General features: G+C 46.7%; 1 protein-coding gene across 1 annotated transcript; it reads right to left on the bottom strand.

Moving 5' to 3' along the window:
- Positions 1–3069: 3069 nt before the first annotated feature.
- On the bottom strand, positions 3070–18160 carry col6a1 (collagen, type VI, alpha 1). The gene is made up of 35 exons (XM_057057598.1): positions 17872–18160; positions 17211–17340; positions 16663–16863; positions 16416–16575; positions 15765–15878; positions 15652–15672; positions 15503–15523; positions 15358–15402; positions 15218–15271; positions 15088–15132; positions 14664–14690; positions 14531–14557; positions 14409–14453; positions 14264–14317; positions 13922–13984; positions 13788–13850; positions 13648–13701; positions 13527–13562; positions 13390–13452; positions 12703–12765; positions 11327–11389; positions 11128–11190; positions 10904–10954; positions 10799–10834; positions 10664–10726; positions 8563–8628; positions 7085–7120; positions 6679–6715; positions 6498–6506; positions 6263–6396; positions 5812–5918; positions 5462–5648; positions 5214–5385; positions 5097–5126; positions 3070–4938 (listed from the first exon to the last, which is right to left on the bottom strand). The coding sequence occupies exons 1-35, from the start codon at positions 17957–17959 to the stop codon at positions 4337–4339; spliced, it is 3030 nt and encodes a 1009-aa protein (XP_056913578.1). The 5' UTR covers positions 17960–18160; the 3' UTR covers positions 3070–4336.
- Positions 18161–19339: the final 1179 nt, after the last annotated feature.

Consider the following 19339-nt stretch of genomic DNA (forward strand, 5'->3'; position numbering starts at 1 on the left):
GACTGACCGCCTGGCGGCGCCATGGCTCTGCTGGACCTTCTGTGTGCGCGCACTCGTGCACCCGCAGCTCGTTGGACCGTTATTACTTCCATACTGAAGTAAAAAGAGAATGCCAAACTGCAGCTGCACCCCTGGCTCCCAAACACGCGCGCGCAAACACACACACATACACACACCTTCACCAGGCTAATTTTGACAATCAAGAAAATTAAGTTTACATGTGTGGCTCGAAAAATAAGGATACGCTAAGACCCTGAGGAGAATAATACAAATGCCCCTAACATAAAGCTTTTCACATATAAAATATAACACAAGCAGACTAGCCCCCACTCTTTGCTCATAAACACACACACACACACACACACACACACACACATTGCTTGCTTGTGTCTGACAGTCTGTTCACAATTAGTAGGCTGAGTAGGAGAAGTTTATACTCAGTGTAAACACTGAAAGATGGTCTATGAGCCTGCTCACTGTGTTTATACCCATAGGTGCTTCATCGGCCCGTTTACGCTATTTGTATGCATGTCAGTGTTTGTGGACCGGCTGGGAGGTCTCCATTTTGGTTCCTCACCATCCCAGCTCATGTCTACCTTTCTCAGTTTAACCCTGTCACTGTAAAGCATGATTGCATGTTGGCTGAACTAACGCGTGTATGTGCCAGTGTCCGATTTCCATGGATGTTCTCATGTGGTCTCCACGGCTGTCAGTGCCATAACCAGTAACACAACCGCTGATGTGTTATCCAGGCCAGCACACAGGAGGCGACTTAAAGAACAAGCGTTCACATCTGCTACACGGCACGCCTGATGTGGAAAAGAGATGGACCAGCGTATAAAAGCTTGTGAGAACAAGAAACTACAAGAATCTGTAATTGTTCTAATAATATCCAGTCTGTAGTTTCTAGAGAGTCGAGTTCAGACAAGTTTCAGTGTCCATATGTTTCTAAGTAGAATTTCGGAACAAACAAGGAACTAAGGGCAAGCCAGAGGTGAGACGTCCGCCAGCACTTTACCATGGTAACCAAACGCTGAACTAAGATAAAGAAAAGGTCAGCAGCTGATGAGAGTTATTACTCTGTGATGTGTCATTGCCTTGGCCCGGGCAGCCCTTTTCCTTAAAAAGAAAAGCGAGGAGTAGAGCTTCGCCTGCATGTGTCTGTGTAAGCGCATGTGATGGAGAGATGCGTGGAGGTTGGAGGGATGTGGGAGTTCTGGCCTCTCTTAAAAGTGTGACTCACAGAATAGGAATGACCTCCCTCCCAAAGAAACCAGTCTCTCTTCTCTTTTCCTCTGGTCTCCTTCTGTTCCGTTCACAAACTCTCTTCTCTGCTCCCCTCCCCCCCCCCCCCTCTCTTTTTTTCACCAGACTGAAAGAGCTTTTTAGTGAGGGGGGATTTCAGCATAATCACTGCCAGAATCCAACTCACTTCTCTACTGCGGTAACTTTCCTCTTTCTGTGCCACAGGGCCCAAAGGCTGCTATTTCAATTTATTTTACTTTTTATGCAAATATGCACCAATGCAAGTTTGTAACACCCAAAGAAATCCACCCAATGCATGTAAATGGAGGTCCAGAGTGCAGGATCGGTGTCTGCAGCATGCACACATGCAGCGATCGACAGATCCGAAGCGTAAAGTCTTGCTGGGCGTTCCCTCAGGGGTTCCTTTAGATGTTCCCAGCAAACAGGTTATTGTATGGGAGAAATAGAAAGTTTTTCACACCAGCATCCTTGGAATCTTTCAAGACTCCTCATACAGATGTGTGTTTCAGACATAAGTGTGAGCTGGGAGTAGTTACCTTAGGGAACACTCACTCACACACACACACACGCACACACACAGAAACAGACACACATGCATGCAGACGCTCTGAGTCTGTGTTAAAGTTATGTCACTGCTGCTTAGATTCAGTGGAAAAGTTTCCCCTGAAGTCTCAGAGTTTGCTGGAAGTGAGAGCTCGAATCACTGCGGCTTTGAGACAGAGGAGAACGGAGGAAATTAAGCTTCAGAAACCCGACAGATGGGCCAAGATAAATTTCTGTGGAGCTGCTGCCACATTAAATAAAACCAGGCAAGAATGTGTGCAGTTCTTTAAAGATCCTGCAGAACATTGGTGTGAACTGTTGTTCAAAGGGGCAAAGCTGTGCCCGCAATTGGATGAGCACGCACACGCTCAAACACAGATGTGCACGCATGCACGGATGTGGGTGGGGGCTCTGTGTAACGCTCCGATAAGTCTGGTTTTGGCTGCAGATAATCAAAAGAGGCTGCTACACAGGAAGCGATGTATCAAACAGTCCAGACAGAGACGGCGCACTGAGGATTCCTAATTATGCCATTAGTTCAAACAATTTGACATTACTGTAACTATGTAGGAATATAGAGACAATTCTGTGTGCCTGGCACATAAAAGGGTACCAAGAATACAAAATTGTCAAATTTCAGCTTCATCATGCACACGTTTTCAACTGTTCTGCTGGAATAGGTCAGAGACCACATGCATGCTGCCGTATGTTCCATGACCTGTAAATTCCATGACTAATTACTCCCACGCAGACGTGCAAGTTGCAGATGCTGTTTTTTTTGGATGGTCAACTGTATATGGTTTACTTCGCCAGTCATCTGCTCGCGTACTGTTGCTATTTGTTGCGCAAGACACAACAAAAAGGCGTTTCAAGGGATCTTTGAGACCTTTGACCCCTGACAGGAGCATTCCAAGACACCCAGGCACTTTTAGCGTTGCTTTAGGGCACCTTTACAGGCATATAAATGCCCGTTGGGGTCCAATTTGGTCCTTTTTTTACCGTCATCAAAGGAAATCTTGTTATTCATCACAAGTCCAAACCAACACAAGCTAGTTTTATCAGATATGCATCTGCATTCTTAATTAACCAGTCCCATCCTCATCTCTGCCATGCACAATCACTGTTTACCCACAGAATTTACAATAGACAACCGATTACCTCTAGAGTATTCCATACATTATCTCATCTAATCTTCTTGAAGCAGTAGAAATCGGTGATGCAACGTGTGCAATCTAGAGCACAAACGCACCCAGGAACAAGTTGGTGTATCAACCTTTATTGAAGGAGACAACATTACTGAGACTTTGGTGTCCTCAGGTTAAAAGAAATCTTTAAAAACATGGATAGATCCTGATACACGGAGACTAATAGCACCACAGATAACGACAGCTCAGTGACTCTGCGCCACTGATGGCAGAGAAACTAAAGGACTGAACATTGAGGGAAAAAGGCACGTGTGTGAGGAACCCAAGATTTGAATCCGGTTTGGTTTTTGTCCAGACCCCCATGTGTGACAGATGTCTTCCGCCGTCACCCATGAAGTATGAAGTCATGTTTGTGTGTGTGTGCGCGCACGTGTTTGACAGAGGTGAATAAAATAAAAGAATTCTGTCATCTGAACCAGTGACCTCAGCACAACTGTTTATGGAACAATCAACAAAGGCTTCATATAAAGAATCACCTTAACATGTGAAATTGACACTGAAGTGCTTTGAAACACACACACACACTCACACAGACACACACATACAGACACACACATGTTGACTCCAGATGTGCTGTCCTTATTTTTTCCAGGTGAATTGCCGCTCTGATGTCACGTCCTGTTTTCCTTGTTGGCTAATAGAGCTTTCAATTGATGCCGGGTGTGAATTCTCACCACGTTCAGAATGTGTAAAGGCATTTGCACGGGCCAATGCTGCGAGCCTTCCAGGTACACAGCGAGGGATATAATTTAAGGCTGGAGTTTAACGTAAACATAAAATTGGCACTTCACAGATCCTAGAATCATCTTAAAGACAGTTAATGGCCAAGAACGACTGCATGTAAAACCCTAAAAAACGCAAATGATTTAAATGGCGGGTGCTCTGGGCCTGGAGAGCCCATTTTAACTCTCACGGCTCGCTGAAGGAAGTGAAAGTGGACGAGCTGAAAGTGTCGCACAATACCTGCACAGATGTGTGAAAGCTAGTAATGTAGTTTGGTTTTGGTTAATAAATGATGGCTCCCCAGGACCGAAGACCCACTTTAAAAACTCCTTTTTTGGCCCTGAACTTTGCCTACATGGCTTTTCTGCCTTGTAGACAGAACTCAGGGTGAAAAAAAATATGTCATTTGAATTTCTGAAGACATTTTGTTTTTGTCTGTCAGACAATCACTTGTCGTTTTGTCATTTCTTTACTTTATTTTTTTTTTTTTTAATAAAACACGTACTCAAACACAGTGTATGGTAAATGAGTGAGGCTGAGTAATTATGATGGGACTAAAATTCTAAAGCGTGTTTGTCCTGTTGTTTGGAGCTCTGAATTCACAGGGACACTCTGCGGGAGACGGTTTGGTGGAAGACTCCGCGGAGCAGAGAGGGGTAGTCTGGGACACGGAACAAGTGGCGCTGGGCGAAGCTGATGTCGTCCTGCCGCCCTCTGCTCACCAGCGTGCGCAGGTTGGCTTCATTCACTTGGTTGCCGGCGGCGATGACGAAGAGCTCCACGCCCGCATCTACCACCTCGCGAACGCGCTTCTCCAGGACTGCCTCGGTGACGGCCTGAGACCTCCCATCAGAGAAGAGGACCAGCTTCTTCTTGCTTCCCGATGCGTCGCCACGGCTAGGTAGATTGTTCATAGCAAACTCCATGGCCCCCAGCACGTCAGTGCCATCATTCTGGAAGACAGCCTGATCCGTGTGATAGGCCACCAGGGTCAGATTGCTTGTCGGCCGCACCTCCATACGGGCGGCCCGGCTGTACTGACCCACGCCGACTCTGACTGAAGCGCTTCCCTGCCTGTTGGCGGTCAGGAAGCGCTCTGCCAGGCGGCGGACGAACGTCTTGCTCATCTCGAAGTTCTTCTGGCCGACGCTGGCCGAGCTGTCCATCATCACCAAAATATCGGCGCTGTTGGCGAAAGAGACTGCCACACACACGGGAAAAAGGTCATTCTGTTGCGTAATCCCATGCCAACAAAGCTGAACGCATGTTTGAACTTTGAACTCGCCGACTGTCGCGGTGATTTTTCTACGTCTTATTCTATTTATCACTGAAAAATAAAAATTACAAAAAAAAACTTACTGGGACATTTGTAGTCCGGGCACTTCTTATCTGGATAGGAGGACAGAAGGGGGGGTCATTAACAGAGACCCCAAAATGATGCAAATCGAAGCGCATGTGTGTAAAAAAAGGCTTTACCTTGACAGATTTGGGACGTCAGGTTCTGCAGGAAAGTGTCGTCCAGCAGCTCAGCGAAATTGTCCAGAACGAACGAAAAGCCCGGTTTGGGGTCGTTCTTACACACCAAGGCGTCCAGCTGCTCCGGGTTGGGTGGGCGCCCCGAGTAGTCATTTATACCCAGACCACCCACCTGTAGACCAGTAAAGGTGTTTAGTGTGACAGTTCCAGGCTCTCTGGACGTGGCTCCCTCGGTGCCTTGCACTCACCCGGACATTATTACCACAAAGGACGTTGAGGGGAACCCTGTCCCGGATGATATCGGAACGTCCGTCAGTGAGGACGAGGACCACTCGGTTCTCCTGCCTCATCAGCCTGATTGTGTTTTTCAGAGCAAAGTCCAGGGCCTCTCCTGTGTATGTGGCCTCGGCCAACCAGCGCAGGTCCTTCACTGCCCTGGACGCAGAGACAAGCTCAAACTTAGCGGTCTTCTAACAAGGAAATGATTCACATGTGTCTGTTTACAGAGGAAAAGACAGAAACCAGACAAAGCAAATGTCTGGAGCGCTCCTGTGATTATGGATGTCATTAATGTCAGGCTGCATTGGTCCGGACTCACTGTTTAAAGTCGGTGATGCTGTTAACGTTGCCTCCCAGCTGCACGACTTCCTGTGCTTGTGCTCCGCTGTACTGGACAACGCTCACCCTGGAGTCGTTACCTGCAAACTGGACAGAGACGCATTCGATGGTGACCTCGTGTTTTTGGCTGGGTTCTGTACACAAACTCCCTTCAAGCTCTCAGCGTCCCACCCACACTGACTAATTACATCCAGACTGGAAAAGGAGCGTCATTAGAGGGACATTAGAGGAAGCCCCAAAGTCCTGGACAATATCTTTCATTCACACTTTCTATTTTGAGGCATTTTTTCTGGCATTTGCTCCTTTAAAATATTCCCGGTTCAGTTTTAAGTCAGCAAACAATCCTCGAGGGTCCCTGGATCACAGCTGCTGTAGCCAAAGGTGGATGATACATGATTTATGGACTAAGAATGATGGATTGTAAGAATTACTTTGACTTGCTGGTCTTTGGCCAGTCTGTCTATGACAGTGATGATAAAGTCTTTGGCGAGAGCGAAGTTTGTGGCACCGATGCTCTCGGAGCTGTCCACGACGAACGCCAGGTCCAGAGTTGCACATTTGCACTCTGTAAACACATAAACAATGTCCCAAAGCTCCATGATTGACAGGAAGATGAAAAAAAATGATAAAGCTGACAAACGTGCTTAAGATTTAGTGTGAACTTACCACAGCAGGCTGTGAAGTCATTAGAAGGGGGGGAAGCAAAAGCAAAAGAAAGATGATTAACTGCAGAAAACATCCTCACATTTGAGCTTTGGCTGCTCGTAAAGCTGAGCGCTGATTAATGGGGCCAACATGTGTTTTGGTTTTGCGAGTTTTGCATTGAAAGCTAAGTATTTTGACTTACAGCAGAGCTTCATGATGATATCCAGAATCTCACATTCCTGAGAACAAGAGTTGGAGATCATGTTACAGCACTTCCACGGTGCCTTAAAGCCATTACATAATGGTTTGAGGACATACTTGAAGAAAATCAGGTCACAGACCCTTTCAAAGAGCTGCTGAATGTAAGAGCAAAACCTGCCTGCTGATATTGTACCTAAAGAACTAGTCTGTGAAAGGCTATTTTCTTTTTTTTGCAAGCAGGAAATTGGTTGTGTAGGTTTGGGCGAAAGCCAAAGGATCAGTTGCTCAATCCAAACGGCAGTGCTTCCTGAAGGGAGATTAAGTCTGCGGTGTTTGTCCGTCCTGCGCTGTGGCGAAGGTTCTTATTAGGTGGACCGATTCGATTTTTAATTGCCTTTAATACTCACATCAGTTCCTGGTGGTCCAGGAGGCCCAGGAGGTCCCTGTGCAGAGGAGGAGAGCCAGTAAGACGATAATAGTGTGGCTAAAAAATTCACCCCCCCGCACTTTCAAAAACTGGCCACACAATAAGACTCATCTGCTCTCATTTCCAGAGAACTGACAAAAAAAAAAGATTATTCCTTGGAAATCCTGACTTTTTTGGATAGAAGCCAGGATCCCTTCGCCACTGAGCCCACATCAACACCCACACATCCTTGCATGCTTTTATCTGCCTACAACCTCACATGAGTCTCGCAAAAGTTCACTGCCACATCATTTTTGTTTTGCTTTTGGTTGCAAAAAAAACAGCATCTGGTTTGTTTTAGCGAGCGAAAATCAGTTGAAAGTAACAAAGACGCCAGTGAAGTCTGCACGGATGCACACAGGATAACTCGGGCTCACCAGAGAGGGGGGAGAAACCCCCGGCACAAGACCCGATGCTAAGGTTTCACAGAGAACCCCCGGAGCCAATGCAAAAGTATGGAAACAGGGAGGGATGGGAGGAGGACAAAGTGAGGGAGAGTCTAAAACAGCAGAGTTTGAGGTATTTCAAACAGATGAGCTCAAAGTGTTGAATGAAAACAGCCTTTTTCTGACACCTGCACGTGCATTTTAGCGAACTGGAACTCTTGTTGGTGCAGGTTTGTGTTGGTGGCGTTAATGATTTCACAACATCTTTGTGAATTAGCGCTGTGGCAAGTTAAAACATGGCTTTTTCATGATGATTATATACAGTGATCCCTCGCTATATCGCGTTTCATCTTTCACGGCTTCGCTGCTTCACGGATTTTTTTTGCGAGTCGTTCATTGCAGTTCTCAAATATAATCGAAGGTGGCATATCCGTTTATAAAAATCTTCTTGCTCAGAAAAAGAAAGAGCGCCAACAACTACCCATAACAATGTTCTTCTCTCGGAGAAAGACTCCTGCGCCTTCAGTAAAAACAGACGCTCCAGCGGAGCGGAGTCAGGACGAAGAGGCTCAGCTGGGACTGGGAAATACGCGAGTGACAATGTTTCCAACCTTGTATTACTAGATTAAAATTATTGTTTTAAACAAAGTTTGGGCTTTAAAACAGGTTTTGATTTTTGGTTTCATTCTATAGTTCAGTATTGCATTGTAAAATAATTAAAAAAATAAAGCTGACTACTTCACGGATTTCACTTTTCGCGTGTTACTTTTGGAACGCAACTCCCGCGATAAACGAGGGATCACTGTAATTACGAGTCTTGGACAAATTTCAAAGCCAGATGGGGTTATCTTGAATTATTTTTGAATTATGAATATACCAACGGAACGCCAACAACTCCTTCGCCCTGCATAGTCTGTCTGTCTGTCTGTCTGTCTGTCTGTCTGTCTGTCTGTCTGTCTGTCTGTCTGTCTGTCTGTCTGTCTGTCTCTCTCTCTTCAACACGCACATTTCCAACAAAGTCAGCGAATCTTACCTGGTTGCCCTCAGGTCCTCTGTGACCTTTGGCTCCTTTTGGTCCTGAAGCTCCTGGTTCAGTGTTCTGTGAAAAGAAAAAGAATTTAAAGTGGTGCTTTGATCTGTGTGAGAATTCCTGCATTTGAGGTCATCTTCATGATCTTTGGGCAGCTACAGACATCAGTCAATGACACTGCGCACAATAAACACCACATCCGGGCTGTGGGGATGAGGGATTCTAGATAAATTCACAACATTTCAATGTTTTCCTGTGATTAAAGGTGCGGCAAACAAATGTATCACCTCGCCCAACTGGGATTTAAATAGCGGTGTCATCGATATAGAAATTCTCCAATATCAGTACTGCAGGTCCAAACTGTGTTTGTCAAACACAGACAGCATAAATGATAGTATAAAACATAAAAAACTTGGTGAAAACAAGAATAAACTCTTGGTGTTTATTCTTGTTTTCAACACATCTGAAATGTCAAGTGACAACAGCCAACCCTGTCACAGCTGCTTCTCCCGGATCGACTGAGGCCTTTTCTAAGGTCGTAGTGGATCCGAGGTCGTAGTAGTCCGGAGTTTTGGATGGAGCTGCCGGTGCTCAACCTGAGCTGTAACGGAGCTTCAGAGGCTACAGTTTCCAGCTTTAGGTTTGTTTTGGGGTGATGTGCTGGGTCTGATTTGAATGTTTGTTTGAGGGAAACTGTCTCATCTTTCCAAGTTCCCACAGACACAGGTTGTGAGGGGAACCGTGGACAGCTGCAGGGAATTACAAACGAATATTGGTTCTGGCTTTCCGACGGGAATAAAAAAGCGCGCACAGATTCTAGGGAAGAAGGTTTAAAAAAGGCCAACCAGATGTGTCGGTTTTATTTTTCTACTTCATCACGTCTATATTATCATTCCAAAGGGTGAATAAGTCAAAAGGTCTCCTTCGCCTATTATTTTATTACAGCTGCTGTCTGTAATGTCCTGTCCCCTCTGGCCGGAGCACAGGTCTGAGCAACGCAAGTATTTTAACAATTTAAATTAGAAATCACACGCAGTTCCTCAGAAAACGGCGTGGGTTTCGGGGTAGCTTGGGGGGCGCTTTGGTTTCTTAAGAGAAATGATGTCATCTTTCCTTCCACTGCGCTGTCCAAAACCCGAGGACGCAACAGCAACAAATGGCTGGTTGTTCGCATACTAAAGGAAAAAAAACAGGACGGATGAACGCCCCCCCCGGGCGTGGGGTTATCCTGGATCGCGGTGCTTTTCCCACATCGAGGGGCAAAAGCTGAATATTTATGCCACACAAACGGGGAGCAGATGATAAAAGGCTAAAACAAGTGATGTTGGTTATTATTGAAGACACCCAGTAAAATCTGTCTCAGAGGTGCTGGAGAAAGGTTTCAAGGTTTCAAGGTTTCAAGGGGGGGGACCTGGTGAAACCATTCTGTGGCCCTAATCCTCCACCGGCACACATTCCTGATTGGGGGGGTAAACTGATGTGACACTGTAAATCCTCAGCTTTTAAAGAGCGCCCTGGTGAACGGATGGACGGGGAGAGCGGACATGTGCAGAAATGTTTACGCCGTAAAACGGGGAGCCTGGAAACGCAATAATTTCAACGTAAACACGGGCGAGTTGAACCTGGGGTTGAAGTGTGGAGCCTGGCACGCTGTATTACGCTTGTGATCGCACACGTTTTCAACGACTAACACCCGTGCGGGCGCGCACTCGCGCACACACACACACACACACACACACACACACCAAAAAAGCGGTGCAGTTCCCTAATCCATCTCACTCATGTCCTGGTGTCCTTGACAACCATATACACACAGCTGCATGAGCTCAAAACTTCCTCACACACACACACACACACAAACATGTAGAACATTTACAGCTGCACAACAGCAGGATTGTACTGTGGGAATAAAGAGGAATAAAGAGGCAATAATTACCACGGCGCATCTTTACACTCGTACACAGAGACATCAAAGGATGCGTTAATGCATCTCATGAACAGGAACTCATGGTTCACATCCTCTCACTACCACATGTCGGGATGTCATGAAAGAAAACAATTCTCAAATGAAACACGGAGATTTCATTTTGGGAAGAAGACTCACATCTGGGCCAGGATCCCCAGGATCTCCATCATCTCCTTTAGGTCCGGGAGTTCCATTGGGACCCTTAAGGTGAAGAGGACACGCCGGTAAGACAATGGGCGTAAATATGACATTCATGGTGGCGGAGATGCTTACCGGCTCACCGGGATCTCCACGGGGCCCAGGATAACCCTAAAAAAGACACATGTCTCACGTAAAGCAACCTCATATTATCATACACTCCAGTCCAGCATCGCATACCTGGAAACCAGGACAACCGGCAGTTCCGTTTCCTGGAATACCAACTTCTCCCTGGAAAAAAAAAGTTATAGACACATTTATAGCTCTGCCTCTGTCTCACACACACACACACACACACACACACACACACACACACACACACACACACACACACAGATGTGTACAAGAACCAGAAATCAGAGTGTAAGAATGGTGGGGGGGGCACATCTGCCTCCCACACTAACCGTTGGGCCCATTGGGCCTCTGTCTCCAGCAGATCCTTTGATTCCTCTCGGTCCTTTCGGCCCCTGGAGGAGAAGTGGAACAGTCAGACAGGAAACACACGACATGTGATGTGTCACATGTTCAAAACATTTGGATCTCGTCAGGCCGGCGCGGGGCTGCAGCTCAAGGGCGTGCAGGCGTGTATTCCATGGAACCGACCTCAGGTCCAGGTGGGCCTTCATCCCCTCTGTAGCCAGGAGCGCCGTCCTTGCCAGGGTCGCCCTGGAAAACAACAGAAACCAGATTCCAGTAAAAGCGTCTCTAGACAATAAAAGCACTTTCAAATGAAAAACTGACACTCAGCAGGGAGGAGATTTAATGGGATTTTAAATTTATCCCTTTTAGTTTTATTGTATTTTATATAAAAACTCAGATCCGGGGACATGACAGCAATGTTACACCAGCACATTTAACCCTTTCTGTGATACGTATATATCAGTTCAATGTTAACAGACGTGTGATGCAGCACAGTCCTGCTGATGCCTGGTTCGAATTACAATTTTCAAACGGATTTTTGGAATTCTTTCCAGGTCATTTTTGCCAGGCTGATTTTCTTTCAGCTCAGACACGAGGCGGGTTGAACCCAGCCCATCTCAAGACCTGTGAGCACAAGTAAGAGCGAGCAAAGGTTGATTTATGACTGCAGGAGTGAGAAAAAAAGCAATCTTTCCGAACCATTGCCTCCAATTCAAACACAGCGCGTTGCGCATCTGACACATGCGTTTGGAAATCAAAAGCAGATCTGGATCCAGCTGCTGTGCTGAAGAACATCTGCCCTGTTGCTTTAACGAACTCCCTAACTTGGAACTCCTTTTTAAAGGAAATGGGACAAACATGTTCAAAACCAGGTGAAATCAAATCTTGCCTGTTAGGGTGAATATTACGCTGGTTTGAAGGGGAAAAAAACTGAAAATATATCGCTAATGTGTTACTGTTACTGCACGTGAGGAGACGGTTTTTCCCCAGATTCTATGACGTAGATCCAACATGTCAGTTATTCCATGTTTTCTGTACCGCTCAGTTCTGATGAGGGCAGGAGGCGGCACAAAGGAGCCATTCAGGGCAGTTACCACAAGTAACCCTGTAACGTCTTTTCTTCTTCTTCTTATTATTATTATTACTATTACACAGCCTGGAGCCTCGCTGAGAAAACCCTACTGAGGCTTTGGCTGGAGCGGACGGACAGAAGAACTGAGTCAGAGGGGAAAGAGTGAGAGTCAGAGCTCCCAGGAGGAGTGAAGACATGGGGAATGAGAGGGGAGACGGAGCATCGAGGAGTGGGAGGAAAGCTGGGGTGCGGGCCAGGTCGGCCCCCGTTTAAGCTTCCGAAATCCCGCCTCCTCGATGTAAAATACGGATGCTGCGGATTCGGGCGGGGGTTTATTCTGTCTTCATCTGGAAAACGACTAAAGAGAGCTTCCAAGGGAAGAAGACGGTTGGAACGTAGGCTGTGCTGCCTCCTACACATCAGGCCACAGAAGAGTGGCTCGTTATGTCGCATATCTCTTAAATGTGTCTCAATGCGAGGGTCTTACAGGGTCTCCATTAGCGCCAGTCGAGCCCTCCCTCCCCGGCTCTCCACGAGGTCCTGGATCACCCTGTCGAGGGAAAATACAAAAAAACAACACACGTATAAGATGGTGGAGAGGCCTATATGGAAGTCTAACAATAGACAGTGAAGCAGAGAGAGCCAAGACTTAAACTGAACGACATGACTGGGATCCCATAAAAGCAGTGGGAGGCATCGCTCAGCCAATTCTGAGTCTTAGCACTAGAAATCTACAAACAGACTCGGCGAGTTTATTTTAAAGAAATCCCCAAATCTTGGACACGATGACGTAATTCGCGCTCCTGTATTATTTATGACGCGGACCGCTGACCTGAATTTTCAGCCACTTCTGATCTTTTTTCTTTGTTTTTTAACTGGCTTTCCAACCCAGCCTTGCTAACTTAGGCTAAACAGTATCGAGCTTTCCATCTGGCGTTTGGCAACATGCAGCCTCCTAAATGGTTTCCGCCCGCCTACCGTGACATGGGGCTCAAATGGACTGTAAACAAGCTATTAGTAGATTTGGAAAATAAAAGACAAATGAAAAAGAACTTCCAGGCTCCCTGAAGAGACTTTTTCTTCTGGTTTTGGGACGACAGGAAGCAGGAATCAGAGCATTCCCACTGAACGCTGAGCCGGAAGCGTCAGCCTACACAACATCACTGTCACCTACCGCCTCTCCTCGGGGACCTCTGTTTCCACGGGCACCTTGCTCTCCTTGCTCTCCAATTGGTCCCTGTAAAGGATTTCAGCAGCATTAAGACGGATCGGCCGCCGCAGTCTCAAATCAGTCTGTTATTATTTGTTTACTCTGTCGCCACGAGGTCCGTCTTCTCCCGCCGGGCCCTGGAACATGGAGCACACGGCATCAGATTAAACGATGCATTCAGGTTCTCTCGTCACCGGCGCCGTCGTGACCGTCCATACTCACGTCATCGCCACGCTCCCCCTTGTCTCCGAGGTTTCCTTTAGGACCTTGGTTACCCTGTCACAACAAAGATGTTCAGACATCCAGAACTTCTCACTCGGGTTTGATCGACGTCACACAGTTCTGCCTTTCTGTCATTTCACCTTAGGTCCCTGCAGGCCATACTTTCCAGATCTTCCTGGTTCACCATCCCGGCCTGGATCTCCCTAAAACACCAAAATTGTATACATTTTTAAATTTTAAGCAATTTTTCCTTCCCCTCCCCCCCACATCAAACCTTTGCTCCTTTTATTCCGTAAGAACCAGGGTCTCCCTTGGGTCCAGGCTCTCCCTGCAGACCCTAGAAGCAGAAAACATACGCACGAGCTTTATCCATGTTGTATATGCGTGTGTGTTTACAGTATAAATGTATGGCTCTATGTTTAACAGCCTGACAACATAGAATGTAAGCAAATTAAAGGTTCTCCATCTGCCGTCCTCTAAGGGTTATCCAGATGCCGATCAGAGGCCTGCCTACAGTGATCCTGGACACACTGCGGCCGCTAACGGCTACAGGGTTACGGATGTTGGAACAGTGTTTAAAAAGATGAATCAGGAAGAGGATAAAGGGAAATCTTACATCTCCTCCTGGAGACCCTTTACAGCCAGCAAGACCGGGGAAACCAGCTTCGCCCTAGTGAGGGAACCAAAGGGAACCAGCTTCAACACCAACAAACACAGAGAACGATGAGCACAGCTGCGTCGTCTGAAGAGGCGGGTCTCACCTTGCGTCCGTCCACTCCATCTCTTCCCCTTTGACCTTTGTCTCCCTGGGGAAGACAGAAGAGAAGTGAAACCGACCCTCGGGTCCATCTCAGAGAGAACAGCGCCCCCTGTGGTAGCTTACCTTGTAGCCTTTGTGCCCTCTTACACCCTGCAGTGAACAGAAGAGAAGTTAATTATGCCTGGTTGATGCATTAATGCTAAATTAAACAATTAAACCTGGGAAATGACATCATATCTGCGGCTTGCGATCGTACCTTTTCTCCTCTGGGACCGCGATCTCCCTGAAAACAGAAAGGACCATGTCAGGAAGTTGACAACATGGTAAATACAGAGCCAGGGTGGCGTTTAATCAGCAGCTAATGAAGACAAGAGCTACCAAAATGCAGGGGATTTTGTTAGCTTTTGTGCTAATTTGGTTGCCATGAAAACAGTTTTCAGGGGAAAAAAATCTATTAAGATGAGTTCTATTCTTTTTAACCATCGAGCTGTATTTAATTTAAAAAACTTGTTTGTATATGCTCTGAAATGCTCAACGCTATCTTTTCATCAGCGCTAATGCTAAAATTCACTAGCATCATCTGTCTAAACCTGCATCTTTGCACTATATTCTAAATAAATACACGACAATAAATACAATACAATAAATACAGAGCTTAACAGTCATTTAAATGCACCTACCTTCATCCCACTGTAACCAGGAGGACCAGGATCTCCAATGCTGCCCTGTTAAACAGAGACAGACACATGAGACCATCAAACCTGACACTTGACATCTGTGTTGGAAGAAGAGCACAGCAGAGTCACCTACCATGTTGCCAACATCTCCCTTCTCTCCCGGCATTCCTGGTCTCCCTCTTTCTCCCTGTAGAGAAGCAAATAAAGAAAAGATGCAGACAATGCAGAAAATACGGAATTTTGACAATTTTAGGGGTTTTCTAATGATCACACCTTGGAGCCCTCATCTCCACCTGGTCCTTTAGGGCCTCCTGCAGCCTGCAGGCAGAACAACAGAGTGCAACAGGTTAGATCGATAGATATGATTTCACATAAGTACAAATATATAGAAAATAAGTCAAATGAAAGGCTCACTTACATTGCAGTCAAAAGAGCAGCACTGGAGAAAAAGAAGACAAATAGGATAAATAAATACATTTTATTTACAAATACATATTTACAAATACATAAATACAATACATATTTATTAAAACACAAAATAATGTGCACGTATCTGAAGACACATACCGTGTCCTTTGTCTCATTTGTCTGAAAAGATGGAAAAGAAAGAGACGTTATTTCATTTCATGGGGTGTAAAAGCTTCTCCCGTTGCCACTGAGCGAGCGTCGAGGACACGTACGATCATGTCGATAATGGAATGGATGGTTCCTATCTTGGTGGACCTGGACTCGTCTGCAGCGGTGAAGTTCTGTCTGTAGTTCTGGTCCGTGGCGATAAGAGACAGCCGGGTGTCCTGGGGAGACACAAAACCCCAAACGGTCATCGCTGAGACGACAGACAAGTTTGGACCTGAGGTTAAACTGTGGGCCTTGTTTTAGGATTACGGTGCTCAGGTGGCCTGGTGAGAAGAACAAGCCAAATTAACCCCAAATCCATCACCACCACATTCATTTTTAGCTTGAGTTGAAACATAGACGTCCTCAGTGAGGTCTTCCAGACGAGAAGGACGTGACGTCCAACTCCTGGTGGCACCTGTGTGTCCTGCAACGCATCAGCTGATGACGCGTTTGAGTGTCAGAGTATAAGGGCCACCATAATGCATGCATTTTAAAGGAGCTCTCGCCTGCAAAGAGGGTGCGATCGGCCCCTCCACACCCCCCACTTTGGACCGGGTCAGCCTTAAAGAACCGTTTTCAGGCTCAGGGTTGAGTGGCACCAGATTTAGCTGTGGTGGGTTCGTGTTCTGCAGCGTTGGGCTGCTGCTATAGTTGATAACGTTTGCTAAAGCTCTCAGAGTCTGGATTCGAGCTAAGCTAGCATAGCATCACACCTCTTGGTCAGGCGAGATGGCCACGGCGAAGACTTTGACTCCGTGTTGCTTGGCTTCGTTGGCAGCCTCCTGCACGCCACCGCACGGCTCCTTGTACCCGGTGATGGGGTGGCCATCGGTCACCACCACAATGTACTTGTTCTCATGGTAGTGGGAGCCCCTGCAGGTGGGCAAACACCACAACATCACAATGTTCATTCAGCCGTTAAAGGTTTCCCGTAGGTGCGTGTTTGTATCTTGGTAATACCCAACGAGCAGTTCAGCGAGGCCCCTCTTGATGGCGCAGTCGGTGTAGGTGCCCTTGCCGATGTATTCGATGGTGTTGATGCTATTTTTCAGCTCCTGGCGTTTAGTCGCCATGTCACTCAGCTCCTGTATCATGATCACTTCGTCACTGTAGTGAAGGGCTCCCGTGTTCCATGTCAGGATGCGGTCGCATCGGTGGCGTCTGGTCAAGCACAGGTGTTAATTAGCACTAGCATTAGCATGTAGCAGAGCCGCCGGCACCAGGCAAGGGTAAATAAATAATAATAATAAATAAATGAATTAATTATCAATGGGTTAAACATGTTAGGGCTAATCCCCACCATTAAAACAAAGCAAGGTTAAATCTACTGACAGAGAATAAAGTTAATTTTGTGTGTTTAAAAAAATGTGCTGGTGGTGGGTGTGGTCAGTGATTTGTGGCCACGCCCCTCAGCGATGGAGGCATCTTTGCATCTTGCTTTTCCTGCATTATAAACCAGGGATTTAAATTCTATATAATCATAGATGTGTGTAAAAAGAGAACCTCACATGTTCCTGAGTTGATCGATGAAGTTGTTGGTAAACCTTTTGATCTGGTCAATGTAAAAGTTGGGCGGTTTCTGTCTGAGGGCCACACTCTCAGACGTATCCAGTACAAAGAATAGGTCAACAGGGCATTCTGCACATTAAAAAAAATTGAAGAAAAGAGAGATATACAGCTGTCACAATCCACATCCACATGTGTAACCTGTGAGTGGAACCACCGGCACCTCCAACATTCACACACGATTAATTAAACAGCAACAGGTCAGGGGTCAGCCACAGGATGCTAACTGCTAAACTCTGACATCTTTTCTGTTTTACAGGCAGCTTTCACCCAGACGGGGGCCATTTCCTATCTATTCTGCACCGACCGACCCACTGACTGCTCTTCATGCTGGTGAATGCACTCATGGCTGAACAAGGGCCTGCTGAGAAGCTAGAGGCTACTGTCATCTTCTGGTCCAGCTCTCAAAAGTTGGAGCCGTGCGCCTGATTAGAGGAGCTGAGCAAAGGCGTTGCACATCTGGATGAGCTGTCCAGCTAACATCACTCCACTGACGGCTCGTTACATTCAAGCATTCAAAAAAAAAAACAAACATGCAACGTAATTTCATGCGTATCGCAAGTATTTTCTTTTAAAAGTACGATAAATATTAAGCAAACTTACCAGCAGCCCTATTTATTTGCAGATCCTGCGCGTGCGTACCAGCCAAGAAAACGCACAGGAGCGCCAGGAGACCTCTGAGAGTCTCCATGATTCAACTGCGACAAAAGTGAGCAGTAAAATCTCACGTCGAGCCCCCGCTCCCTACAGAACACTCTCCGACCCACAAACCTGGTACCTGGAAACCGATTTTAGGCGAACTTTTTAGTGATCCAGCGCTCCGCCGCAGTTCGTCCGAGGCGAGACCAAGAGGAGCGCGCAGAGGAGGACCAGAGCGCACGGAGAGGGAGGAGGGAGGAGGAGGGGAAGGAGGAGGGGGTGAGGTCACGCGCTTTCTCCGGGGTCGATGAGATGGAAGAACGCGCACAAAGTTTATACAATTTCCAGATATGACTGCTTCCTTAAAAGGTTTCACAGGGACGTGGAGTAAACAACGTACCAGAAGCGCTCCGACGCGCGCGCATTTGGCTTCGTTTTATGATCTGAATCCTGCTCATAGGTTCATTTAAGTACACGTGCACTGCAAAATTTAGAGAGGATTTTGATTTTTCTTGGTGTGCATGCAGGTATGGGCCCCCACCTCCAGCATCCCATACAGGAAAGCAAAAAATTGCAACATGAGCGGTTTAATGCAGAGCAGACGCGCAGCAAGAAGCATTTTCTACTTTTTAAGGCTCTCTTTACTGTGGAAAATGGGGGTGGGAAAAATTGGAATACATCTGGTTTACTTTGGTTCCCAGGCCTGAACAGACCGGGGGGAGGGGGCGTCTGAGAGATCCAAAGCTACACAGTGCCACCTAGCGGCCGTTATATGGAAAACCTGGCGAGGAGATTGGAAAGAGTTTTACAGGCACTTTACTGGAAAAAAACCACTGAGTGCTGAATTGGCAAAGGTGCTGACGGGGGTGAATGCTGCACAGTTGCCGCGGACATACTGTATGTGTGTGCTCAATCTGTGGGACTGTAAAAGGCTGGCGCGGACTCAGGTTTTCCACTGAGGTCACTGTTTTGGAGGAAAAGAAAGGCTGTGTGGGGAAACGGAGAGGAAAGGAAAAGAGAGGTGATGAGAGAAGAGGGACATCTGGTAGTGATCTGTGTTTATGGGCAAACGCCATTTCTAAACATTTTGGATGTAACCTCGCAGCTGCGGGGAAACGTAGACGTGACGATCACTAATTCAGGCGCCTTCGTTAGCGATGCGTTCGGAGTTCCGCGGGGGAAACGGACAAAACACGCGGAACAGATGGACGAGATTAATCAGCGTGACCCCCCCAAGTCCAGCTCAACTGGAAATCTAAAGTGGGGACTTTGTTTGGGTCCCAACTTCAGGAAATAGCAGGCTAATCGAGAGCACGGACGATAAACTGTGTAATGACAGGAAATGGGCCAGAATAACTTCCTGTGCGTTCGAGCCTAATTTCTGTTTGGGAAACCTTAATTGTGCAGAGAAAATTTCTAAATATTTAGAACC

This window comes from Takifugu flavidus, chromosome 15 (genome assembly GCF_003711565.1).
Source record: "Takifugu flavidus isolate HTHZ2018 chromosome 15, ASM371156v2, whole genome shotgun sequence".
NCBI lineage: Eukaryota > Metazoa > Chordata > Actinopteri > Tetraodontiformes > Tetraodontidae > Takifugu > Takifugu flavidus.

What these genes read in the sequence shown, in the direction of transcription:
- col6a1 (XM_057057598.1), bottom strand. Translation starts at nt 17,959, where the DNA reads ATGGAGACTCTCAGAGGTCTCCTGGCGCTCCTGTGCGTTTTCTTGGCT. An exon ending in GAGGTCCCCGAGGAGAGGCG is followed by an intron (nt 12,766 to 13,389) that starts GTAGGTGACAGT and finishes TTCCCTCGACAG; the next exon opens with GGTGATCCAGGACCTCGTGG. An exon ending in GTGGAGATCCCGGTGAGCCG is followed by an intron (nt 10,727 to 10,798) that starts GTAAGCATCTCC and finishes CTTCACCTTAAG; the next exon opens with GGTCCCAATGGAACTCCCGG.